This window comes from Heloderma suspectum, chromosome 2 (genome assembly GCF_057233095.1).
Source record: "Heloderma suspectum isolate Gila_16-S chromosome 2, 16-S_ref, whole genome shotgun sequence".
In the NCBI taxonomy this organism is placed as follows: Eukaryota; Metazoa; Chordata; class Lepidosauria; order Squamata; family Helodermatidae; genus Heloderma; species Heloderma suspectum.
The window spans coordinates 231,472,200-231,495,370 of NC_139459.1; the positions used below are offsets into that span (position 1 = coordinate 231,472,200).

Below are 23,171 nucleotides of genomic sequence, written 5' to 3' on the forward strand. Positions count from 1 at the left end.
CATGCAAAAGAGTGTGACTATAGTCCAGTGACAATTTTAAAACAGCAAACAGTTATTCCAGTGGGCAGCATCTGTGAGTGGAGAAGCGGCATGGGGAGGCGAGTTTACACCTTGATGCTCACCCATTTGCCTGTTCCTAATCACTTGTCTGAAGTGGCTTTTCCCCCTTGAGGTCCTTGTGAACATGCATTTGATACTTTGTGGGAGGGGAAGCCACTGCAGGGGGTGGGGGATGCAATTGGAACCTGGAAATGTTGGGCGTGAAAATGTAAATGTTCCCTCCTCTCCACCACTTCTCTGCTCCTGAATATCGCTACTCAAAGTGACTGTTCTTGTTTTAAAAGGGTTGTTAAGCAAATGCATGCAATGTAATGTTTGGGCCTTAGAGTGTATTCTGCACCAACAATTAAAAAAAACTGCAAGTTGGGACCCTAAATCACAAGATTGGCTGATAGTGGGTAACTACTAATGGAAGGAGTGAGAAAGAAAAAGGGAAGAAAGGAAGAAGCTTAGTTTATATTATGACTTTATGTTAATCTGGTTACCTTTTCACCCTTGCTGTCAATGGTCATCAAGGATGATTTTTAAAAGAAAGCAAATTCTCTCCAGGTCTTATAGGATTTCCCAGAAACCAAGCAGAAGAGAGATCTTCACATATCGAGGAGGAAATTATTAGAAAACAAACAGATACATGGCAAGGGAAAACAGGGGAGTGAATAATCACAACTATTCCAGTGCTATACTTTTGGCTTGCTCCTTCCCCTCTATGCAAGCAGACAAGGTTGAGGAGAACAGGATCAATGCACTAGTCAAATCATCCTCATTTGCCTCAGCACAGATCATCAGCCCAACTAATCAGCATGTGCTGTCTCCACCTCAATTGAGGAATGGGAAGATTTATCACCTTTGAAGAACCCTTTGATGGATTTGAATTTATCAATGGGAAAGAGAACAAAGCAAGCAAGCCAGACTCAAGCAAGGCCAACTCTGTGTGACTCCCAGGGAACAGAAAGGAAACAATCCTGCATGAAAAGCAGGAGCATTAAGGGACAGAAAGCCTGTCCAGTAGGCACCCAGCAGGCTCTTTTAATCCACTTGCCTGTGCCAGGCTTCAGGACTGCACACACTACATGAGAAAGGCCAGCAATTAATTGCTATAGCAGGAAAGACCGAAGTCTAGAATCAATGAATCATTTTTAACAAAAGCAACACTAACACGTTTATCTCTGACATAGGATGACAAGTAGAATGCATCCCCCTCCTACTAGTGAGAACAGTAAAATGGATGCCCAATGGCTTGTCCTTCCCGGATTGTTCCCGTAATAACCGTGTGTGTGTGTGTGTGTGTGTGTGTGTGTGTAGGTCCTGGAAACAAGCAAGAAACAGCCTTCCACAGAAGTTTCACACTGTGACTGGGTTCACACAACACTCTAACCCACACTCAGTGGTTGGGTGTGGATTGCTGTGGAACTGTGGGTTGTTTGTTGAACCGTGGGTTAGCATGTTGTCTGAACACAGGACATTTTCCACAGGATGCCTTGTTAACTATCCTGAACAACCCAACAACAAACAGTGGGTCCTCAAGGTGGCTTGTTCGAGAAAACTGAACCACACTGCATGGTTAACAAACCACCATGCTAACCCACAGTTCAGCAACAACCCACACTCAACCACTGAACGTGGGTTAGCATGTCATGTGAACAGCCCCAGAGACAAATGAACAACGGTTCCACAAAAGAAGCATCAGTCCTTTGACAGGCCAAGAGTTTTCCAAACACATGGGGGGGGGGGGGTTAAGCCCTGATTTTGGAGCTAGAACAGCTAAGTGAGAAGATGAGCAATGGACCAAAGTTCCAAAATAGAAACAGCATCATGTTCCCACGGTAAGCCAACATCCCATCCAAGGATGGGTAATATTCAGCCATTACATTCAGCAAGTAACTGACTCACAGAACGGGGGGTGGGGTGGGGGATCATACTGGGGAATAAGCTCCTTGGTTGCACTTGCATGTTGCAAGCTGCCTGAGAGTTGTTAAACTGAAGGGCAGCATACGAACAAAAAACAAACCATCTTTCTAGCCTCCTGATAAAAGCTTCCCAAGAATGGCCCATCTGAAAGAAAAGAAATCCTAGACTTCTTTTCTTTGTGGTGGTACCATGGTTCTGCCATTAGCCCTATTCCACCCAAGTTCAACCTAGCCAAACCTTTATCTTTCTATGAGAAAATAAGAGCAACATTTGCAAACTATAGAAGTGAGTGGCTCTCACACCCATATACATTTGGTTAACAATTACTTTTCCTGGAGAGCCACTTTGAGAAAAGAACAAAAGGTGATAGGGCCCCAGTGCCTCAACTCACACCCCTTAAAATTGCTATCATATTGTCTTGCCACACTTCCCTGCCCCACACCTTTTTTTGCCTCTATGGTGACAAGTGGGGAGCCAGGAAGCACCTCCCCATAGTCCATATTTGGCCTAAGGGCATCACGTTGCTGACCTTCTACTGTAAAAGCCATCTCTGCTTTGCTCTTTCAAAAGCACTGGAACTTTAACCCACTCCAAGCACCAGCCTAAGAAGTTTCAGCTTCTTTTTTAAGATTATGTACAGAAGATCTTGAGCACGCTCCTGGAGAGAGTGCAGGACAGGAAGGCCTGGTCCATGGGGTCACGAAGAGTCGGACACGACTGAACGACTGAACAACAACAACAGAAGATCTGTGCTCCAGTTCAATCCTAGTTTACGTGGTATATTTTTCACAGCTATTGCAGATTCCTTTAAAAAAGAATTTGCATAAGGCCACAAGGCTACTTTCCGACTTTCATAAATATTTTAGGATTAATTGTAAAACATCTACTTGTAGGATAATGTGCCATGAAATATACAAGTTTTCATCATGAAATAAACAACTGCTTACAGTAGGAACAGTGCAGTTGTAAAAGAACCACTAAGGGAGGAAATGGCCACCGAGAACAAATTTCTGGATGTGCATAGGGCTCACAGTTGCTCGAGATATGTTCTCTGGCAGTCTGCCCCCAGCCCATGGCACTTTCAGAAAGCCACCCATGTCCATCAGATGTTTGAAAGGCCACTGTCCCAACAATACTTTGATCCATTATCCATGGAAGAGACTGAAATATTCCTGTAAAAGCTCTCAGTAACTCCCTTATTTATGGAACAGGGTAGTTGCTTGAGTAAAAAGAAAAAGATGAGGTAGAACAGGGACTACATCCATCCTACATTCTGGCACATCTCCAGGTTCTGAATCAGCCCACAGGTTTATCCATCTCACTGTCTGCTTTGTCAAGCCGCAACATGCAATGTTTCTGGGGAGAAAGCATTATTATGCTTGACAATGGCAGGAGTAAAGCAAACTGCCCTGTGAATGTATCATCCTTCCAACCCAAAGGCTTGGAAGGGACCAGCAAAACCCACAAGAGTTCATGCAACTGAGAACTAGTAGTTCTCTTCTTAGCTACCTGGGAGCAAAGGTAAGACTTTACTTTGATGGTGTGTGTGTATGTATGCACGTGTGCATGCATACGCACATACAAAGAGAGAGAGTCTATTTATTTCCTGCGTTCCACTCATAATGTTTGCATTATTTTCCAGAATCCTACCTAGGAACAAGGGTCTTCTTACCTGTGCAGATGTGCTGCTGAGCTTCTGCAGGCCATTCTCTAGCCGCTCCATCTTTGCTGTCAACTCCTTCCCCTTTTTAAGCAGCAAATTCTGATAGAGTTTGATTTGCTCCAAGAATGACTTGGGGGTGGTGTAGTTATAACGACGTTCATTACTCAGATAAGAATGGGACATCTCATTAACACTGCTATGCACATAGGCCATGAACTTGCTTATAGATTCTTTCACAGAAGCCTTAAAATAAGAGAAAATATGTCAAGCCAAATAACTAAGCAGCTAGACTAAATGCCCCATGACATTAGGGCCATGCCTTAAATAAGGTAAATTGTTTACCATGTCTCACTACTGCAACGAAATGCAGTACATGACATCCCAGAGGATGGACCATTCATGAAGTACCTTCTCAAAACCTTCCTTAAGTTTTAATATTGTTACCTGAAACTTCACTAGGTGTACCAAAATGTATTTTCCTTCATATAACACGCACATGCACACACACACACACACACAGGCACACTTAAGGTAGAAACTCCCCTACCATTACAAGATAAATACTGGGGGGTTGAAACACCCCTGCTTCCCCCTTAAAACTGGTTCCAGTCTAGGTGTCACAAAAGGGTGCAGTACACAACTCAATTTTAGTGGGACTTGTAATCATGTACAAGCTGTGTCTGATTTGGGTTGCTTAAAAGGTGCATTCTCACTTAAGCTGTTTTCAGGCATACTGAGACCTGACAGCACAATTTCAGTGTCAGCTGCTCAGAAGCCCATAACAGGTAATGCTCTCCTCAACACATTTCCAGCACTCTTAAAGTAAAGTGTTGCCATTACAACCTTAGAAGCTGTGAAGGAGCCTTCACAATTTGGCAGCTGTTCACACATTCACCTGAACATGCATGATCCATCATGCTTTCCACTGAACACATGAACTTCCCCATAAACCTGGCACTGAAATGAGGGCCTCAAGTTGTGACACCCTGGATCCTAGTTCCTACCAATTCACACGGTTCGAGTGCTAAAATACTTCAAGAGATAACTATGGCACCTCACCTATGGAGCCAACAATCCAGCCTGGCACGTGAAAAAAGCATGCCGAAAGTCCGTATGCAGTTTGGGGAGCTGACTAAACAAGGTGACTCCTCAACACATGTACATCATGCAGCCCCAAATGCTTCCCAGGTGCCATACACGCACTACCAAATAAACAGTTTTCCAGTAATGACAACAAACCTTGGTAGAAGACACAGAAATCTGCGAAGCCGCCCTTCAGTAACTGCTTACCTCAATCGTTTCTGTCCCTTGCAAGAAGCGCAGGCTGACCGACTCCAGAGCCTCTCGAGGCCACTCATGGAACCAGTCTATTGCTGTGCAGTTCACAATGGCTGGGAACTTCCGACTGCGAACTCTCAGCTTGTTCCCCACTGGGGAAAAGCAAAGAGCAACCTGAGGAAAAGGGAGACAGGCAATGAGAAACAAAGAAAGAATACCAAGCAAAAAAAAGGCAATGGAGGCAGGACTTTGTCTATGGCTTTCAAGCCATTCTAGATAAAGCTTTCCAAAAATGCACAGCCCAGAACGACTTACTTTGTATTTTGTTTTTAGTTTGTATACCACCCAAAGAAGTTTAGTCATTGTGAGGCTTAAAAACGTAATCAATAAATAAACACACCACAACAAAGAACAGCAACACACGCTATCTAAGGGCCTTTCCACATAGTCATTTCTCCCCGATTGTTACTCATGTGTGATTGATTGATTGATTGATTGATTGATTGCATTTATATCCTGCCTTTTTTCCTCTTGCAAGGAACCCAAGGCAGCTTACATTATCCTCTTCCTCCTCTCCATTTTATCCTCACAACAACAACCCTGTTGTAGTAGCAGTGTAGAGGGTCAGACTAAGTAGCCTCATGCTTCATGTTCTTGCTGAGCTCTTTCTCCCTTGAATATATTGTTGTAGGCTGACAAGACGCAGGAATCTCTTAACTTGTCACCAAGGCTAAGGTCATAGTGATATGTATCATATTCTTTGCTTATCATGCCCTATAACCTACTTCCTGGGTTATAAACAAATTGTGCTAGGACAGGAAATGTTGAGGACTGCAACCCCACACGGGAGGAGGAGGAAGAGCCGTTTCCTAGGTGTCACAATATCTATAAATACAATTTGCTGATGTAAATCGGGGCTTTTGGCTCTTTGGAAGTGATTCCAGCCATAAAGCCCGTGTGTTAATAAAGAAGAACTCTTTTTCCTTCACTCCATGGTCTCTCTGACTCTGATTTCTGCAACACTGCGAGGTGGGTTGGGCTGAGAGTCCATGACGGGCCCAAAGTCACCCAGTGAGCTTCCATGGCTGAGTGGGGACTAGAACCCAGATCTCCCAGCTCCCAGTCTAACACTCTCACCACTACACCACACTGGGTCCCCACAATGGTTATGCAGGATCTTCCCTTGAGGTAAAATTCCTTTGAGGTAGAATTTCCATTGCAATGATATCAAGTTTTCTCAGCACTCAAACGGTAATATTCCATTGCTGTGTGAACACCCCTAGGAGGAAATACTCCCAGTGGAGTAGTGTGCTGTAGTGTGGTGTACACCAGTGTAGTGTAGCAGCTAGAGTGTTGGACTGGGAGTCAGAAGATCCGGGTTCTAGTCCCCACTCGGCCATGGAAGCTCACTGGGTGACTTTGGGCCAGTCACAGACTTTCAGCCCAACCTACTTCACAGGGTTGTTGTTGTGAGGCTAGAATTGAGAGGAGGAGGATTATGTATGCTGCCTTGGGTTCCTTAAGGAGGAAAAAGGGTGGGATATAACTGAAATACATACATACATACATACATACATACATACATACATACATACAATTATTGAAAAAAGCCCACCATCAGAAAAAGCTGTCAGACACATAAGATCCTGGTCCTTGGGGATCACCGTCCTACCTTGAGCTGCTGTCTAACCCGATCAATGAAATATTTCCAACAGGCCTCCCGGGTATCCATCAATCCTTGGGCTTTTACTTCATTCCTCATATTACTGATGATACTTTCAACTTCATCATCAGGAAAAAGATCAGGAATTTCCCCTAGAAACAAGGGTATCATTCTGGCCATTGTGATCTTTGAAACATTGGCACAATGGTTTTAAAAGAAAGATACACATCTACATAGGGGTCTTGAGAGTGACAATGGGAAAGATTCCAGGATGAAGAGCTTAACCAGAGCAAGGAACTCTTCTCTTTCATCTCCATGGGCCTTTATCTAAGCTTACAGGGGCCAGCCTTGTGCCTGGCCTGAACTATTTCTGCAGGTGGTCTGTCAAAAACCACGTGGGGGAACATCTTCCCAGGCAAAGAAATAAAGAAAAGAAGAAGCATCAATGTGGCATCATGAAAAGTTAGTGTAACAAGAAGAACCATTAATCATTATCCAGATGTGAGATGTGACCAATTTCTCTCAGCCAAGGCAGAAACAACAACAGAACATCATCAACAGAAGCTACTACTAAATTTATATAGCCAATAGACACTAAAGGGACTATGGCTGCATAACACCAAATCACAGTTTAACACTACAGGGTAGGGAAGGCGGAGAATTCCGCCATGGATTTCAGTGAGGCTGAATGCACTGGCATTTGGCCCCCCGAAATCCGTGGCAGAACGGCCTGCTACCCCCCACCCCCCACAGAGTCCCCCCGGGATGAAGCTTACCTGGGGCAGATGTTCCGGGCGGCGGCGGCGGCTCCGGCGGTGGCTGGTCTTTCAACCAGCTGCTGCGGCCATTTGCATCCTGGTCTTTGCCGTGATAGGCTACATAAGTATTTACATAGCCTATCACGGCAAGCCAAGCAAAAAAAAAAGGCGTACGCAAATGGCCGCCATTTGCGTTCCCCATTTTTCGCCGTTTTAGCCTACGTAAATATTTATGTAGGCTATTATGGTGGGAAAAAAGGGGAACGCAAATCGCATAGTGGGCGCTATTTGCGTTCCTTTTTTTCCCGCCGTTTTAGCCTACGTAAATATTTACGTAAGCTATTACGGCGAAAAAAAAAGGAACGCCGTAATACGCCGTTGTTGTTTTTTGTCCAGCCGTGATAGGCTATGTAAATATTTACATAGCCTATCGCGGCTGCCATTTGCATCCGCAGCAGCCCATCCGCAGCCAGAACTCTGCGGGCTGCTCTGTGGAGCAGGCTGCTCTGCGGAGCCGCCGCAGAGCAAAGCTGGCCGGGCAGGATTCCGGGGGAGAGGACCGGATCGCCTCCCCTCCGTCGAGGATTTCGGGGGGAGGGATGGAGCGCCTCCCTCCACACCGCGAATCAATTCTGCGAAAAGGTAAGTGACTTTCGTACATCCCTACTACAGGGGTGAGCCTCGAGGTCATGATCTCTCCCCTTTCCTCCAGTATGGCTGCGAGTAGGAGGTTGAAACCTCTCTGCTTACATCTTTAACTAACCACATGTCAGGAATGAATCTAAGCATGTGGAGATGTTCAGTAGCTTGGATTCAGAATGGGAACAGCCAGAACCAAGGGAGGCTCCCTCCCTGGTGAGCTCAGATATGGCAAGGCATTCTTCTCAAGACTTTGGCACACAGATGGCTCAGCCTGAAGCCCCCCCCCCTTTCCTCCTCCATGAGAACCCAGATCTTGGGGGAGGAGGAGAATGAGGGGCACGACTAGAGGGATGCTAGGGTCCGTCGCAGAGCGAAGCGGGATTAGAGGCGGAGCTCAACCGCTCCTCCAGGTTGGCTATGCATGATAACCTATGTAGGAAGGAGCAACTGTAAGGGAGGGGCATCCCCCCCTAAGCTAGTCTGGCCAGGAAGTTCTTGTTCATACTGCCGGCAACTTCTCTAACTTCCACTTTGGCTCCTCAATTGGTATTCCTAATTGTGTGGAGTAGCTGTTTCCTTTGTAGCCTGAGAGTTTCCTAGAATTTGCATTTGTAAGGAACCTGGTCGTTAACTAATAAAGTAGTGAGCCTGAAGCCTGGTATCTTGGAGTGTGTTGATTGCGAAGGGGGAGGACGAGGAACGTGACAACACACTTACTTGTTTCGTCCAAATGAAGATCTGTGTTTAATGTTAAGTCTGGTTTATGGTTTAGAGAAATAAGCCAGGATCGTAAGTCCTGGTCTGAAAGTGGCTTCCCACCCCCCACAAACCACAGTTAACATTAACCCAAGTCCAGACATAATAAATAACCATGGTTAGATGAAAATGGAAGCAAAGCTTCTGATTTCTTTCTCACAGTCATATCAAAGGAGACAATGGGAGCAGGACTACATGAGTCCTGAGACTTATGCATGTAACACTAAACCATAGTTTAGTATTAGGGGTGAACCAGGCCTGTCCAATGCTATAATAAATTCTCCTTCAAATCCATTTATTGTTAAAGGGGGAAAAACAGGAAAGTTAGGGGGGTAAAGGAAACTTTAGACACACCTAAAAGCACTAGGGGAATAAAAGCCTTTAAGTGTTTTTTAATGCTGAGGAGGAAAGAAAAATGATGGCTATATCTGGAAGGCATGGGATCCATAGGGGGCACAGCAAAAAGTTCAGTCAGCTATTGTCAAGATAGAATCTGACCACAGATAGCCACCAGGGTAAGATCCTAGGAGCAGGTCTATAATATACCCAGGGAATTTACCATCAGTGGCATTCTGTAACACATAAAATAGACACTCCAGGAGTGCAGCAGGATATATAGGTAGGTAGAAATGTGAGCATACACACACACACACACACACAAGTCACGAGTGAGAGACAGACTCTAAAGGAAAAATGTTTCCTGGAAAATATTAGCAGACGAATAGAGGGCCGGGGTTACAAGGAGATCCATCATATGCATTCTCTGGGGAACATTTCATATTTTGATTTGCTGTTGTCTGCGTATGAAACTGAAATAGCTGAGATCCATACCTGAAGCTAGTAAGTCATTTACCAGAACCAAGAACCTCTCATCAGCCACTTGGGCATCTGTCATAAGAAAGACAGTGCCCACATTCTTTACTCCTGCTGTAATGTATTGTGCTGCCAGGTCTGCCTGTAAGGACAAGAATGGAAACTGCATTTATATTTAAGCACCACATTTTTAGTCCTCTGCTATGAGGGGAAATTCCAGCCATGTTGATGACTAAATTCAAAATCCAGCCAAATACATTGGCATCTCTGCAGAGCCAAGAACATACATTTCTAATCACATTGATGATCCTATTCTTAATTGTTGTACACAAAACAACAGTGCATGGGGCCATATGAAAGACATCTATAACTTCAGATTCTGTCCCAAGAAACATAACACCAAAGTTCAGCATTACTGTCTAAGGGCATCTCAACACCTGCAATTTATCACACATTTATGACTGGCCACTCACAGAAGTTTGCGGGTCCAGTACATGACATTGTGATCCTCCAGTGATTTTCCTGCCATTTCCCCCTTCCTATCTCTTGTTATCCCCAAATAGAAAAACTGCATTATCTTTTCAGCCCACGCAACAGGAGTGCGATGGCCTGCCCCTGTACTTCTCCCATAGCCTGAGAAACCTGCTTTGTTTTGGATTGTTAGGGGCACGATTATGATGACCACGGCAGCAATGTCGGGGAGATGGGAGCATCAGTATACTGACCTGCCGGCTTGCTGCCATGCCATGACTAAATGCAGTGCACCAACTTTTGCTCTCAACTTCAGCTGTGTGCTCTACATCACAAAATGGCTGGCATGCCAGCAGTTCACTGGGAAACCAGTGCCTGCAGGAGTGGAGTTTGGGGCAGTTTGGTGGAGGTTGCTTTCCACCCATATTCTGTGCCAAACACAACCAAACCACCGGTAATCTGTACAGGGAGGGAAAGGGGCAGGAACCAGGGATGAAATTTCACAACGCCCCCAGTACATGTAATGGCTTTTCGCAGAAAAGTAGCCACTCTGTGAAAAGGTAAGGAACGGAATATAATGAGATAGAAACAGCTGTGTAAAGGAGCCCTATCTAATCCTGCTATGAAACCGGATGGAGAAAGCCCCAGTAGTGATGCGGATTTCTGTCCCTGTGTGATGAACCCCCAAGTCACTTTAGTACATTAGAGGTTCTTTGCAAAAGAAAAACTGAATGGAAGATCACTAATGACTAATGGAGGCTTATTCCCCCCCCTGAATATTCATGTGCTTCTTATACATTCTGCTAAAACCTCAAGGTTTTTTTTAAAAAAAGGAATGTATAATTAAATTTATCCTGTTATTCATTCTGCCATTCTATGGCGAACTTTCCTTGACTGTTCTTTCTTATACCAGATTCAAATGTTCAACAAGACTTTGTAGTTATCTCCACGAGACTGGACCTCCTCAGAATGTAGACCACGGAGGATGACTGCTTGTTTGAAAACAGCTCCCTACAAATGGAAAGGCTCTAGCCTAGCATGATCTCTGATCAGGTGAGCTTATAGCATGCAGGGAGACTTTTACTTAGCCATACTTTCAAGCAAACAACCCTCATGTGCATTCTGAGTTTGGACAGTTGTACATGCCTGCATATACCTTTGGATCAGCTTATACTGTCTTGAGGTTACTATAGTTATATTACTGTTATAAAGACTTCCAAAAGTGGGCTGTTGTAAACCCAAAATGAAGAAAATCTTAACTAATGAAACATATCATAAGAAAGTGGCTTCTCTTGCATGGAATAAATGAAATACTTTAGCATTTCTAATTCTAAGCATGAGCTATCAGGCAAGCAGGTTTAATTCCTTTTCCTCTCCCACCTTCATGAGCTTCTCACCTTCAGGTCAGGAATACCATAGCCTTTCCTCAAGGTGATTTGGAAAACCTCCAGTGAGCTAATGAAAGCTGCCAGTCTTGTCAGGCTCTGCTTTCCACTTCCTCCCACACCGACCAGCAGTGCATTCCCTCTGGGAGATTCCAGGATACGGTTGATCCGGCAGCTAAATACGAAGGTACACAATCACTTCATGATTAACATTTTCCTCTGTGGTACGCAGCAAAGGGAGTAACCCATTAGATTCAGAACTAGGTGCAAAATCTCAACCTATCCTTCCACCTGATGGAAACACTAGTAATCAATACCTACTTGATGGCATTCTGAGTCCTCTTTGATCACTCCCTTTTCTTCAGTGTGATTCTTGTGCTCATTTTGGCTGTATAGATCAGCTTTTGCCACCTCCAACATGGACTGAAGTTAATTATGCTTCTTTGTAAACATAAGACAACTATTTGAAGGATTATAAAGATCTACATAATCTGTATCTAACCAACAATTCATGCACCACCAGTCTGATAGACAACTGTTCTTCTCATGGTTAGAAGGACATTCTTAGCTAAGTTAGGTCCTGCCTCTAGGATCAGGAAGGCAGGGCTGCAGAGTCACATCCCAAGAGGCTGGCAGTACCCACCAATCCCCAGTTTGACTTCCTGCCTGAAACAGGGAGGCAGGGTTTTTGGGGAACAGCCCAGAGCACGAGGGGGGGGGGAAGAGTAAGAAAGAAGTATGTTTTATTTTCTTGGTTAATTGGTGGTCTTGGCCATCTTGTTATAGTTTCGGTGTTTGTTGCAGATGCTCCTTTTTCATTCCATTTTCACTTATTACATTTCTGTACTGCCCAATAGCCAAAGCTCTCTAGGTGGTTTACAAAGATTAAAACCTTAAAAATACATTATACAAACTATTTACATGCAAGCATATAAACAAACAGCATGCAGACACACACATATATCTAAAACAATTTTAAATGATCAACAGTAAGAAAAATCCTTTTTGACTTGTTGCTTAGCCATCCTAGAGATTGGTGGATAGTTCCTGCCTCTAAAGGAAGTGGTCCTTCACTCCTGCCTCCTCAGCCTCAGGGAGAATCTAGTAACCAATCTAGGACTGTCCTCCAAGCCACAAAGGCAGAACATCTTTTCAGACATCACATATATCCAGCAGGCTGGATGGTGTCTGTGGACAACTTCAACGGTCCAATACGGGTGCCCATAACCATTTGTGAATTATGTATGCTGTTCCCTCCAATGGTTGCTATCTACAGCAACATTTTAAGAGGATAACCTAGGGTAAGATATAAATGGTCTAAGTGTGTGACAATGGCTTCATTTTGACATAATGCTAAACTACGATTTAGAATTACACAAACAAGCCTTGCGCTCCCCCTCCCCCATTGCTTTTGCTTCCATTTTCAATTAAATGTGGTGTATCATTATGTCCGAACCTGGACAAAATGTGGTTGGTCTTAAACTATGGTTTAGGGAAACAAGCCAATTTCAAACTGTGGTGTAGAGTCCTGTCTTGTTTCCCTAAAACATATTTAAGACTAGCTACATTTCATCCAGGTTCTAACAGAATGATAAACCATGGTTATTGTTCCATTGAAAATGGAAGCAAAAGCTCACAGCCGTGCCAGAGGAGGAGAGGGGAATGGGGAACACATGAGGCTGAGGCCTGTGCATGTAACACTATGCCATAATTTAGTGTTATGTCTGAACCACATTACTATGTAATGGAATAGGGAGTTGTGCTTGTTCATAGATGTGGAGGTGGCTTGTTGTATTGGTACATTCTGAGTATGATGTGACCCATGCAGTGCATTCTGTCCTTGGGAGATATCGTTCTCTCTATGGTCCTCACATTTTGCTGCCTCCCAATCACTATGACTTCAAGATATATCATGTATGTACCAGTAAAGATCGCAAAGAAATAATCTCTTACATTCATGTGATTACACTGCCATTCTTGCAGCACACCGCACCACTGATGTCTGACTGCCTGAATAACAAAGTAATTAGTTATTCTTGGAGCAAACTTGATGAAGCCCAGCAATTATTAAAGTTATGGGCATGAGTTGGACGGGGTCAAAATATTTAGCAGTTAACAAAGATGGATTTCAACTTCTGAGCTAGTGATACAGCTATTAAAAATGGTATCGTTACTTGCATAACTAACATTCAGTTCATACCTGCTAAGGATGAAGGTATATATTTATAACCCAAGGCATTCAAGGCTGCATTTACATAAACCAGTATGCAAAAATAAAACACACACACACACACCAGCAGTAAAACCAAGGATCATAAAGTAGCTGATGCTGTCTATAGGAGAAGAAATAAAATCAGATAGCTGGAGTAAAAGCAAGATATGCTTTTATAAAACACATTCATATTGAATGCATATTCTTAGAAGGTGACTAAGAAATATTTTTATTTCTTCTGCAAATTTTGCAAGGATAGATTTAGATGGGACTGCTAGGAAAGAATGCAAGAGGATTGGAGCTGCCATCAAAAAGGCCCTGCATTGGATCTACAGACCAATCAAGATAAATATAACTTCTTGTAACAAGGAACTATAAAAGAAGGGTCAGATCTGAAAACCTTAAATGGCCAGGCAAGCTCATCGCTGGCTTTTCAGGCTACCTAGAGCCTGAAACAGCGGTTTGGAGCCTCAGGCCCAGGGGCTAAATCTGGCCTTCCTGGGGACCTCAGACGGTCATGCCCCCTTCCCCTGGCCCCAGCCTCTTTCCCCTAACCACTGGTTTGGTGGTTTCCCAGCTTCTGTGCACTCCCCTCCCTGAAAGGTGGAAATGCCTCTCCTAAGGCTGAGTTATTGGCAATAAGAGCTTTAAGATAAACTAGGCTGTGCTGTTTGGCCCCACCCCTTTTGCCTTCAGCCCCACCCACCACTGGAATGTGGCCTCAGAGAGCGTCTCTGAAATCGAATTTGGCCCTCCATCTGGGAGCAGTCTGGAATATACAGCAGGGACCTTGTTTTTTCAATCCAGGCAAAATGTTGTCTGTCTGCATTAAATGTGTCCATAATAAGCTGGCCATATAACTCCGCCTCCTGCCATTCACTGCAAACAGAAGCAGCTGTTAGAATGCAGCACGTGATGTGGTGAATTCATCTTTCTCATCTCTGTGGCTCGTTGTGCAAGCACCAGTAGCTTTTGCTTGTAGCAAAACGATTAGAACAGATTCATATGATCTGTTCGATGAGAGCAAATTCAACTTGGGCGGACAACAAACCCCTAAACCCTCGGTTGAAAGATAAGCCCCCAAAGGGATGGTGTGAATCGGATCGCAATCACAGCTTTCAGCTCTTCAAGGGAGAACAAGGGCTCGTCATCCTGGTTTTGAGACTAGGCTGCAGTTAGAAAGAGCAGAGTAGGCTTGGCTCCTGGCTAGCATGCAGACAGCCTCTGAAACAAGCCTTTTTGCAAGCCTAAGACAAAAAGTCACTGAGGGCATCTAGTTTTGTGCACCAAACACCAAATCCTAGTACACAGCCTGGCTGGCACAAAACCACTGAAGATAAAAAGCTCGCTAGCAACCAAATGGAATAAAAGCAGTGTGGCATGCAACGGCACTACAATTGTATTAAACATCAAGGCCCTCTGGTGCAGGAAATGAAAGGATGCTACATTCCCCAGAACACAAAGGGAGAAGCAGCAAGAGCTAAAGGATTGTACGCATTGCTCACTTTTGTGACAGTGACTGAATTTGCTGCCTGGAATTGCAGAAACAGTTAGACTGCCCTTCCCGCCCCTTTCTAATGAAACAAGTATCATTTTGTAAAGGCGGGGGGGGGGGGTGATCTGAAGCACATGTACTTGAGACAGTCTCAGTAAAGTCGCTTCTCGGGCACGTAAATCAAAGTCCATTTGCGACTGAAAACCAGCTGATGTATTTTGGTAATGGGCATGCTTGAGGATACAGACCAACACACCTATTCACCCATCCTCTCACACTTGGTATATTTAGAAGTGCCTGTTTCACAACTGGTTGTTTTTATAATGTGGCCTTCCTGATGTCCCAGGGGCTGATGAGCAAAATAGCTAGTTAAATAAATAATGTTTTATACTGGTCCTCATTCAGGCAGATTAATTTGCAAGTGTAGATCCTCCTGCACTGGCCTTTCCCTGAAGAACTCCAAGAACTTTGCAAAGATCAATGAAAAAAAATGAATGCCCTCATGAAATAGGAATCCTTCATTTTAAACAGTTGGAAAACTGAAAAACAATCATTTCAGGATCCTTTGCCCAAACCGATAACTCAGGGACTTCTTCTCAGAAGTTTTGGCCACCTACTTGGAGGTAGATTTGCAGATATACTACCCATCCCCAAGGAAGATAAAGCTCACAATGATTCCATAATATGAAATTCCCCTTACACGTGGCACATGGCATCTTCAAACAGCACCAGATTCATGGCAGCATTGACCTCATTGTGGTTCTCCAAAGCTTCCACTAGGATCTGGTTCAGGGATTCCCAGCTCTGGACAGGCATGTACTTGGGCTCCCCTACCCCTTTTGCAAAATGGCAAAACATATTCATCTTCCTAGTCTGTTCCAAGGTATCCTCTATTTCCTAAGAACAAGAGTGAAAAACAATGTTCCATTTCAGCAAAGATGAAACCTGTCTAAATCAAGCAAAAACACAAGCAAAAAAAAAACCCCCTTACCAACCATCAGCCAATGCAATCTCCTGGCTCTTGAGAAGAAAAAGGATAGGATGCTAATGTTCATGGCTTTTCCCCCCGCCCACCCCCTGCAACCCCCTTTCAGGCAACATAGTTCATCTTCTTACCTTATTTACATATTTGTGCAATGATCCTTTGTTAGTCTGACACACACACACCCAGACTCAAAACAATACAATGCTTACCTAGCTCAAAGACTCTGTTCCTGTGGTGGAGGAGCTGAGAGGCATACTTCCCTCTACAACACTCAACATGGCTTCTGAATTGTGCTACCTTTCCTCCCTCTGAGAGGAAGGAATCATACAAGTCAGGCCTCTGTTCAGGGTGCCCATCTTACACATTATAGGCCAGTTCACATGAAAGCCGCAGCCCATGACAGTTTATTTAAGCCATGGTGGGTTGTGGTGTGTGCCGGCAGCCACTGTGAATATTCGACATGGAGGGCTGTCACTGAGGCTTACCGTGACATGCGAACCCAGCGAGGGTGGGTTGTTGTCGTGCTTAACAAACCACCCACAAGCTGTGGACTGTTTTTGGGTTGTGGTTACTTTGTTAACCACAGCAACAACCCACCCTGTGTCAGGTTCGCACACCACGATAAGCCATGGTGACCACCTGCCTTGAATATTCACCTAGAATATTCACAGTGGCTACCAGCATGCACCACAACCCACTGTTTGCACGATCCCCATGGGCTCTGAGGATCGTGCAAACCAGGCCTTTGTTTTAATGATGGTAGAGGGGAACTTTGGCTCAGGTAAGTGAGTAACCTGGGCCTACATCACTTACATCATAAAACTTCTTCACAGTCTCTGTCTGCATTTTATCAAAGACGACAAAGTCCTTTTCATCAACCATCTTATCACGGTAAACACGATTGGATTCATGCAAGTACAGCTTTACTAAGTCCTGGGGAGTCTTCAAACATTCAGGAGTTGAAAACAAAATACCCTGAAAGAAACAGGAGATATATGTGACATACAGGTTGTTTTGGCGTGACAAGAAATCTGCAGGTGAAGCTGTGCAACCAAAATGAGAGATCCAAATGGTAGCCTGTGCTATTACTGTGTTTGTGGGAATGTCACCCCCAGGTTATTCCTTGCCACACCATGCTAGATTTGCATGATGCAGACCACCTGGGAATCCCTCTCATTTCAGGCTGTATGCTGTGGGTGCTAGGCCACTCATGAATAACGGAAACAAAAAAACCAAAACAAAAATGTGTATGTATGACAAAAGGAGCATACACTTCTTTTTCCTCTACTATTTCCACTACCATTTTCCCACTACCATTTTTCTTGAGTAACTACCAATTCCAAACTCTAAATTCAGTGGGCGAATTCACATGTAATAGCAGCAAATCATGAATTAATTAACCCAAGTTTTGCCAGTTTGCATGCCACTGTCTCTTAATATGCAACCTCCAATTGGTCTGATCGTGGGTTGCTGTGTGACATGCAATCCCGGACACTTTGGGTTGTTTGTGGATTAAACAACCCAAAGTTAACCTAACAATTAATAATAGGTTATTTAATGCAAGAACAACCTAAAGTGTCCAGGTTCACATGTCACGTAATAACCTACAATCAGACTGATTGGAGGTTGCATATTTGAAGAGACAACAACACAAGCCTAGGAAAATCTTGGGTTAATTAACTCATGATTTTCTGCCATTACATGTGAACTAGGTCAGTGTCACCATCAAGTAGAATTGCCACTCCACATATAAAACAAACACTGGGTTGGGTCCAATGTCACAGCAGATTTGCAGAGCACACAGTAGGCTACAGAGGGAGGAGAGGACAGGAAGTTCTGTTCTGCTAGAGAAATGATATTAGATCCAAACCACTAAAAGAGAGAGGACCATGACTCTATCCTTAGCTCAATTTCACTGCAAATACAAAAGATGATTCAACTTAAGTGTGTTGAGGGGTGAAGTAATTTTGTATGTTTATACTAAACTTAAGCATCAACTGCCCTTAAATGGCTGATTTTACATTTCAGCTAAGACTCATCAGTAGTCAATTCAATTCCTTGCTCAGGAGCAAGCTGCAAAATGAAAAAAGACAATGTTGTTCCCACAAGATTTCAAATCCCATTTCAAAACTCTAAGCTTTCCAGAAAAGAAGATACATGGAGTGGAATCCTATCATAAGGTATGGACAGATATGACCTCTGATTTCATTGGGATTCCTGCACTTGCATAAAAAATATGGACCACACTACCACCTCAAATTCAGTCTTCCCTGCAATCTAAGTCATCCACATTTCTATACCTTCCCATCCATTTGTAGGAGGAAAAATAGTTTGGGAATCAGACTGGGTGATAACTTTTTTAATGAGGCAGATACTGCCTAGAGAAAATATTAATTGCTGTCAGATAATCGTGGCTTGTTTACAACACACCCTTATGAAATGTGCAAGAACGTGTCACTTTCAAAGTAAAATTAATTTTAATTAAGTCCATTAACAAAGCCTATGAGTTTAATGACAGGAATTTAAAATTAAAACAATATACTTAATTCTAATTCAGAAATGCTAAGATGCATTCAAACACAATTGAAAGGGCCTTGCTTCTTTCAGCTACCCCAGATTTGGAGGTATAACTGTAAAAGACCAAGGATTTCTTCAACCAAACATTGTTACTATTTTAAATGGCAACCTTAAGTTCAAAAACATGTGCTATCATAATACTAAATGGAAAAGGGGAGGATTACTGGACGTCACTGCAGACAAACCACATGATGTGCACATTGTTTTTTTAGTCTATAACTAGACAGGATAAGGTCCACAACGGTGAAAGAATAGAGGTGGTTTATGCATGAGAACACAAAGCACTTCCCAGGCAAGCCCAAGACTATCACCCATATTTAATTTCTGAAAAGAAAAGTTCCATGAAGTCACACACCATCTGACCTGGAACTCTACCTCCCTAATCCAAACTACATTAGGATCATTTGTGTTTGCTCAAAGGAAAGGTAATCTCAGTATGGTTAGGGGCACTCTGTTCTATGTTATAACACATGGCCTAAGGCCGAGTCACTGAAGCAGGCTCCAGGCCTAAATCCTGATAAGTCTTCGTTCATTGCATCCTGAACATAATAAATTCCCAAAGAAACCAACAACCATCCTTAGTCTGAGTACTGTTGGCTTCATTCCATAGATACGTTTATTGCAAACAAATCCTATTAGCCTATATCCAGCCTTGCCTTCCTCCATCAAAGTCCCTCAAAAACCCCTGCCCAATGCACAATTTAGAACAAGCACTTCCTATGCTAGACCCGGTGATCCTGCCAAAGCCCTGTTTGATCTGTGAAATGGGGAGATGACCAGGGACGTTGACACATGCACACCCAAGGGTCCTCTCCAAGGACGTACAGCCCAAGCTCCATGGTTTTCTGAGGAGCTTAGGGTAATGAAGTGTATGGGTAGACTAGAGTGACAGTGGAGAAAAATAAGCTAAATCTGACTAAACATGGGTTAGAGCCCATCTTAAAACCTATTCCAAGGCAGTGAGGGAAATGAAGAAGTCTTTCTTCTCTGCCTCTGTTTCATCAGCACAATGACAAAATTGCTCAGATTTGCCCCAGCTTGGGCTCTACGTTGAATACACACACTGACGAGATGACTGAGGCAGCTGCTTGTCCAATTAGATGGGTGAGTTTCAGTTTGTTCAGTCTGAGAAGGTGGACAAGTTGCTTGGAGGATTCAGGTCAACTATGTGTTCCTTAGACCCATGTCTGTCCTGGCTTATAAGAGCAGCCGGGGGGTGGCAGACCAGTGGCCCACTAGGTGGAGGAGATTGTTAATACCTCCTTGAAAGAGGGCAATGTGCTGATTTCTCTAAAGAAGGTGGTGGTAAGGCCTTTATTGAAGAAACCTTCACTTGCTCCCACCAACCTTGATAATTACTGGCCAGTTTCCAATCTCCCCTTTTGGACTAACATCTTGAAATGTGCTTTGTTTACTATTCCTGCTTGCAGGGGGCAGGGGTGATCAGGTAGCGTGCACAAGCACGTGGCTGCTACACAAGAAGCCAGGGTTCCAGAGGATCCCTGGCTTATTGTGACATGTGAACTGGGTCACTGACAATACATTTTTAACAGCTAAAGCTAAAACTGCACAGGCAAGCAAAGAGAACTGCTTGACCCAAGCCTGTTATTTATTTAAATGTATTTTTCTATATAACTATTACCTTATCTATGTTTTGCTTAATAATTTTACTTAAATTATTACTCTTAAATACAGTACAATATAAAAGGCAGAGGGAAAAACCTAAAGGAAAGGGAATGGGGGCAGGAGGGGAAGAGAAGGTTTTACTGTTTGTATTGTATTGGAAAATTTAAAAAATCTAACCAACTGTTAATTTAGAGTTTAACCATTTTAAAAAAAGAAAAGAAGCCAAAACAGATTTAAATCTCAAAACCTACAACCGGGGGGGGGGGGGGGGGGGCAGTGGATATCATCTGCAATTTGTATTTTGCCCTCATAATTTGAACTGGAAGTTGGGCAGTGGTTCAAATTGCACAACTGCAATTTACATTTGGGAGGTGAACTTGTGTCTTTCAAGGAGGGCCAACACACATCACAGTTGCTGCTTTGTCAGAGCACCACTAGCATGGAAAAGCTGCCATCCAGACACTTCCTCCCAGTCATCCAATGATGAGTGCTGCAAGCCGATGTCATCAACTGAATGAAAGTTGTTTCCACAACTCACATGCGAACATCCAGCTCAAATGCTGACATTCAAATCAGAGGCATTTTATTGGCTAATTTTGGCATAATTCTGCTTTAGTTCAAGCAAAAACCATTTTCTCCCCATGTATCCTCAAGATCTTCTATAGAAAAATCAGTGGCAATCTGCTGATACTGCAAACCTTTTAAAAAAATTGTATTACTCTTTTTGGCACTTTATCTTTATCTATGGGGTTTTCCTATTTCTCCTCACTAGCCAATTTTGTTTTCTAGTATTGGCGTTCTTAATAGTTTCACTGCACGTTCAGCACAATATGGCCAAGCTGCCATTGTAGCATCAAACAGCCATTCTCCCTGTGCAAACTGACTTTTCAGCTGGCCAGAGAAAAGTTGTCCGGAGTGCCATCTCACTTACATGAGTTGCCACGTACATTAACATTTTATTGCACTTTCTCTCCAGATGCAAATCGATGAAAGCATGATGCATGACCCTTTGGAGAAGCTGGTTAAAGAAATACTTACAGCTAGGATAAGATTTACAATAGTGTATTGAGTGGTATAATAACAATCGGTCTAGAGGGCAATACAACTTGGGCAATGAAGCTGGGTAATATGCTAAATTACGCACAGCGAAAAATATATTTTATGGTTTTGCCAAGCTACAAAGCAATGTGGAAAATCCAAAAAAGTATCAAGGTTTTTGCTTTTGCAGAGGCAAGAAGTGTCAATAGCTATTTCCCATTTTCGTTTTACAAACATACAAAAGAAACATGCACATACATATCCTGGAGTGTAAGACGTTCCCCACACCATGTGGATCTGGATGGTCATGTCTGCTGCAAGTAAACTGTACTTACTGTTTAAGTACAGCTTTTGCCTTCACACACAAGGAATTAATACCTTTAAAAACTATTTGAAAGCTTCAACGGGTTCAGAATGCAGTAGCCAAGTACACTTCAGTTATTATTATTTTCTAAACGACAGGTCATCCAAATACAGAAAAAAGCATGACAAATTAATCACCCTTGTCTTAAATGTTCACCTGATTGATAAATGTAGGCCGATGTTATACCAGCAAGGACCTTCACAGCTCTATAAGGCCTGGGCCCAACATTCTTCAAAGAGTACCTTCTCCAATACAAACTTTCTCCAATATGACACAGGGGGCAGTATCCAACTGTGTCATTCCATTCTGAACATGCAAGAAGAGAATCCAACTAAAGTTACATTTGCACACGCACAAGCGATTATGCATTACACTTATGCAACCTGTTGCATAACCCCATTAAACAACCAGTTGTGCAAGTGTAATCGGCAACTGTTTGCACAACAGAAATATTCGGTGGAGCTCCACTAGCACTATTTGAGTTTGCAGAATGACACCATTGGATACTGACTAGGAAGCCCTGCTGAGAATTCCACACCCACACGAGTTTCAGTCTGGACACACAGAATGTGGCCTTCTCTGCTACAATTATAGAATGTGCTTCTAAAGATGACCTTCTAATATCGCCAAGTGTTCCTGTTTAATGACTTTGGTTTCTTATTATTTCTGATGTTCACAGCTAATTGGCTGCTGCTTGATTATTGTACACTGTTTTGTGTGTGTTTTTTAAATGGAAAAATGGCAAAGAAGTGCTATAAACAAACCTATGCCATTGCACAAATCAAAGCAAGAAACAGTAAAGGTATAATTTACACCAGTGTTTGGGGTGAAAACTTTATTTCACAAAAGCTCACACAGCTTTATTATGGGTTTCACCATAACAAGATTTTATCAGTCTAAATGCCAGAGGCAAAACCACACCTGGTGGTTTTGAAGTATGGTTTTGAGACGTAACCATACCAAGTATGCCAGAGTCACAGAACGCAAGAGCATCCATACACTTCATTCCATTTTATAATTTCACATGGTCTAAAGCTTGATTGTTATTTCATGAGAACAGTCATTCCCAATCCTTGCTGGGAGCAAATACATAGGATTCAATCCTACCCTCAATTACATATGGGTAAGTTCCATAGCTCCAGCAAAGGAGATTGTTACCTTGTCGTGGTGCTGGAGCTTGAGCACCTCAATGACACCATGAGCTCAACCGTGAAGGGACACCCAAGACGGGAAGGTCATGGCAGAGAGGTCAGACTAAATACTATCCCTGGGGAAGGAAACGGCAACCCACCCCAGTATTCTTGCAATGAAAACTAAATGGATCAGTACAACCAGAGATATGTCAGTATACCATCGGAAGATGGGACTCCCAGGTCAGAAGATGGTCAAAATGCTACTGGGGAGGAACAGAGGATAAGTTCAACTAGCCCAGATGTGATGACACAGCTAGCTCAAAGCCAAAAGGATGGCTAGCAGC

General features: G+C 43.3%; 1 protein-coding gene across 1 annotated transcript in view; it reads right to left on the reverse strand.

The window, feature by feature from the left end:
• DNAH9 (dynein axonemal heavy chain 9) overlaps positions 1-23,171 on the reverse strand; it is a 293,377-nt gene that overhangs the window by 144,846 nt on the left and 125,360 nt on the right. The window contains exons 42-48 of the mRNA XM_084838397.1: positions 16,903-17,064; positions 15,805-16,001; positions 11,410-11,572; positions 9,560-9,683; positions 6,582-6,724; positions 4,922-5,083; positions 3,641-3,874 (exon numbers count right to left, since the gene is read on the reverse strand). Coding sequence (XP_084694523.1) covers positions 3,641-3,874; positions 4,922-5,083; positions 6,582-6,724; positions 9,560-9,683; positions 11,410-11,572; positions 15,805-16,001; positions 16,903-17,064 — 1,185 coding nt within the window. The remainder of the gene's footprint in view (positions 1-3,640; positions 3,875-4,921; positions 5,084-6,581; positions 6,725-9,559; positions 9,684-11,409; positions 11,573-15,804; positions 16,002-16,902; positions 17,065-23,171) is intronic.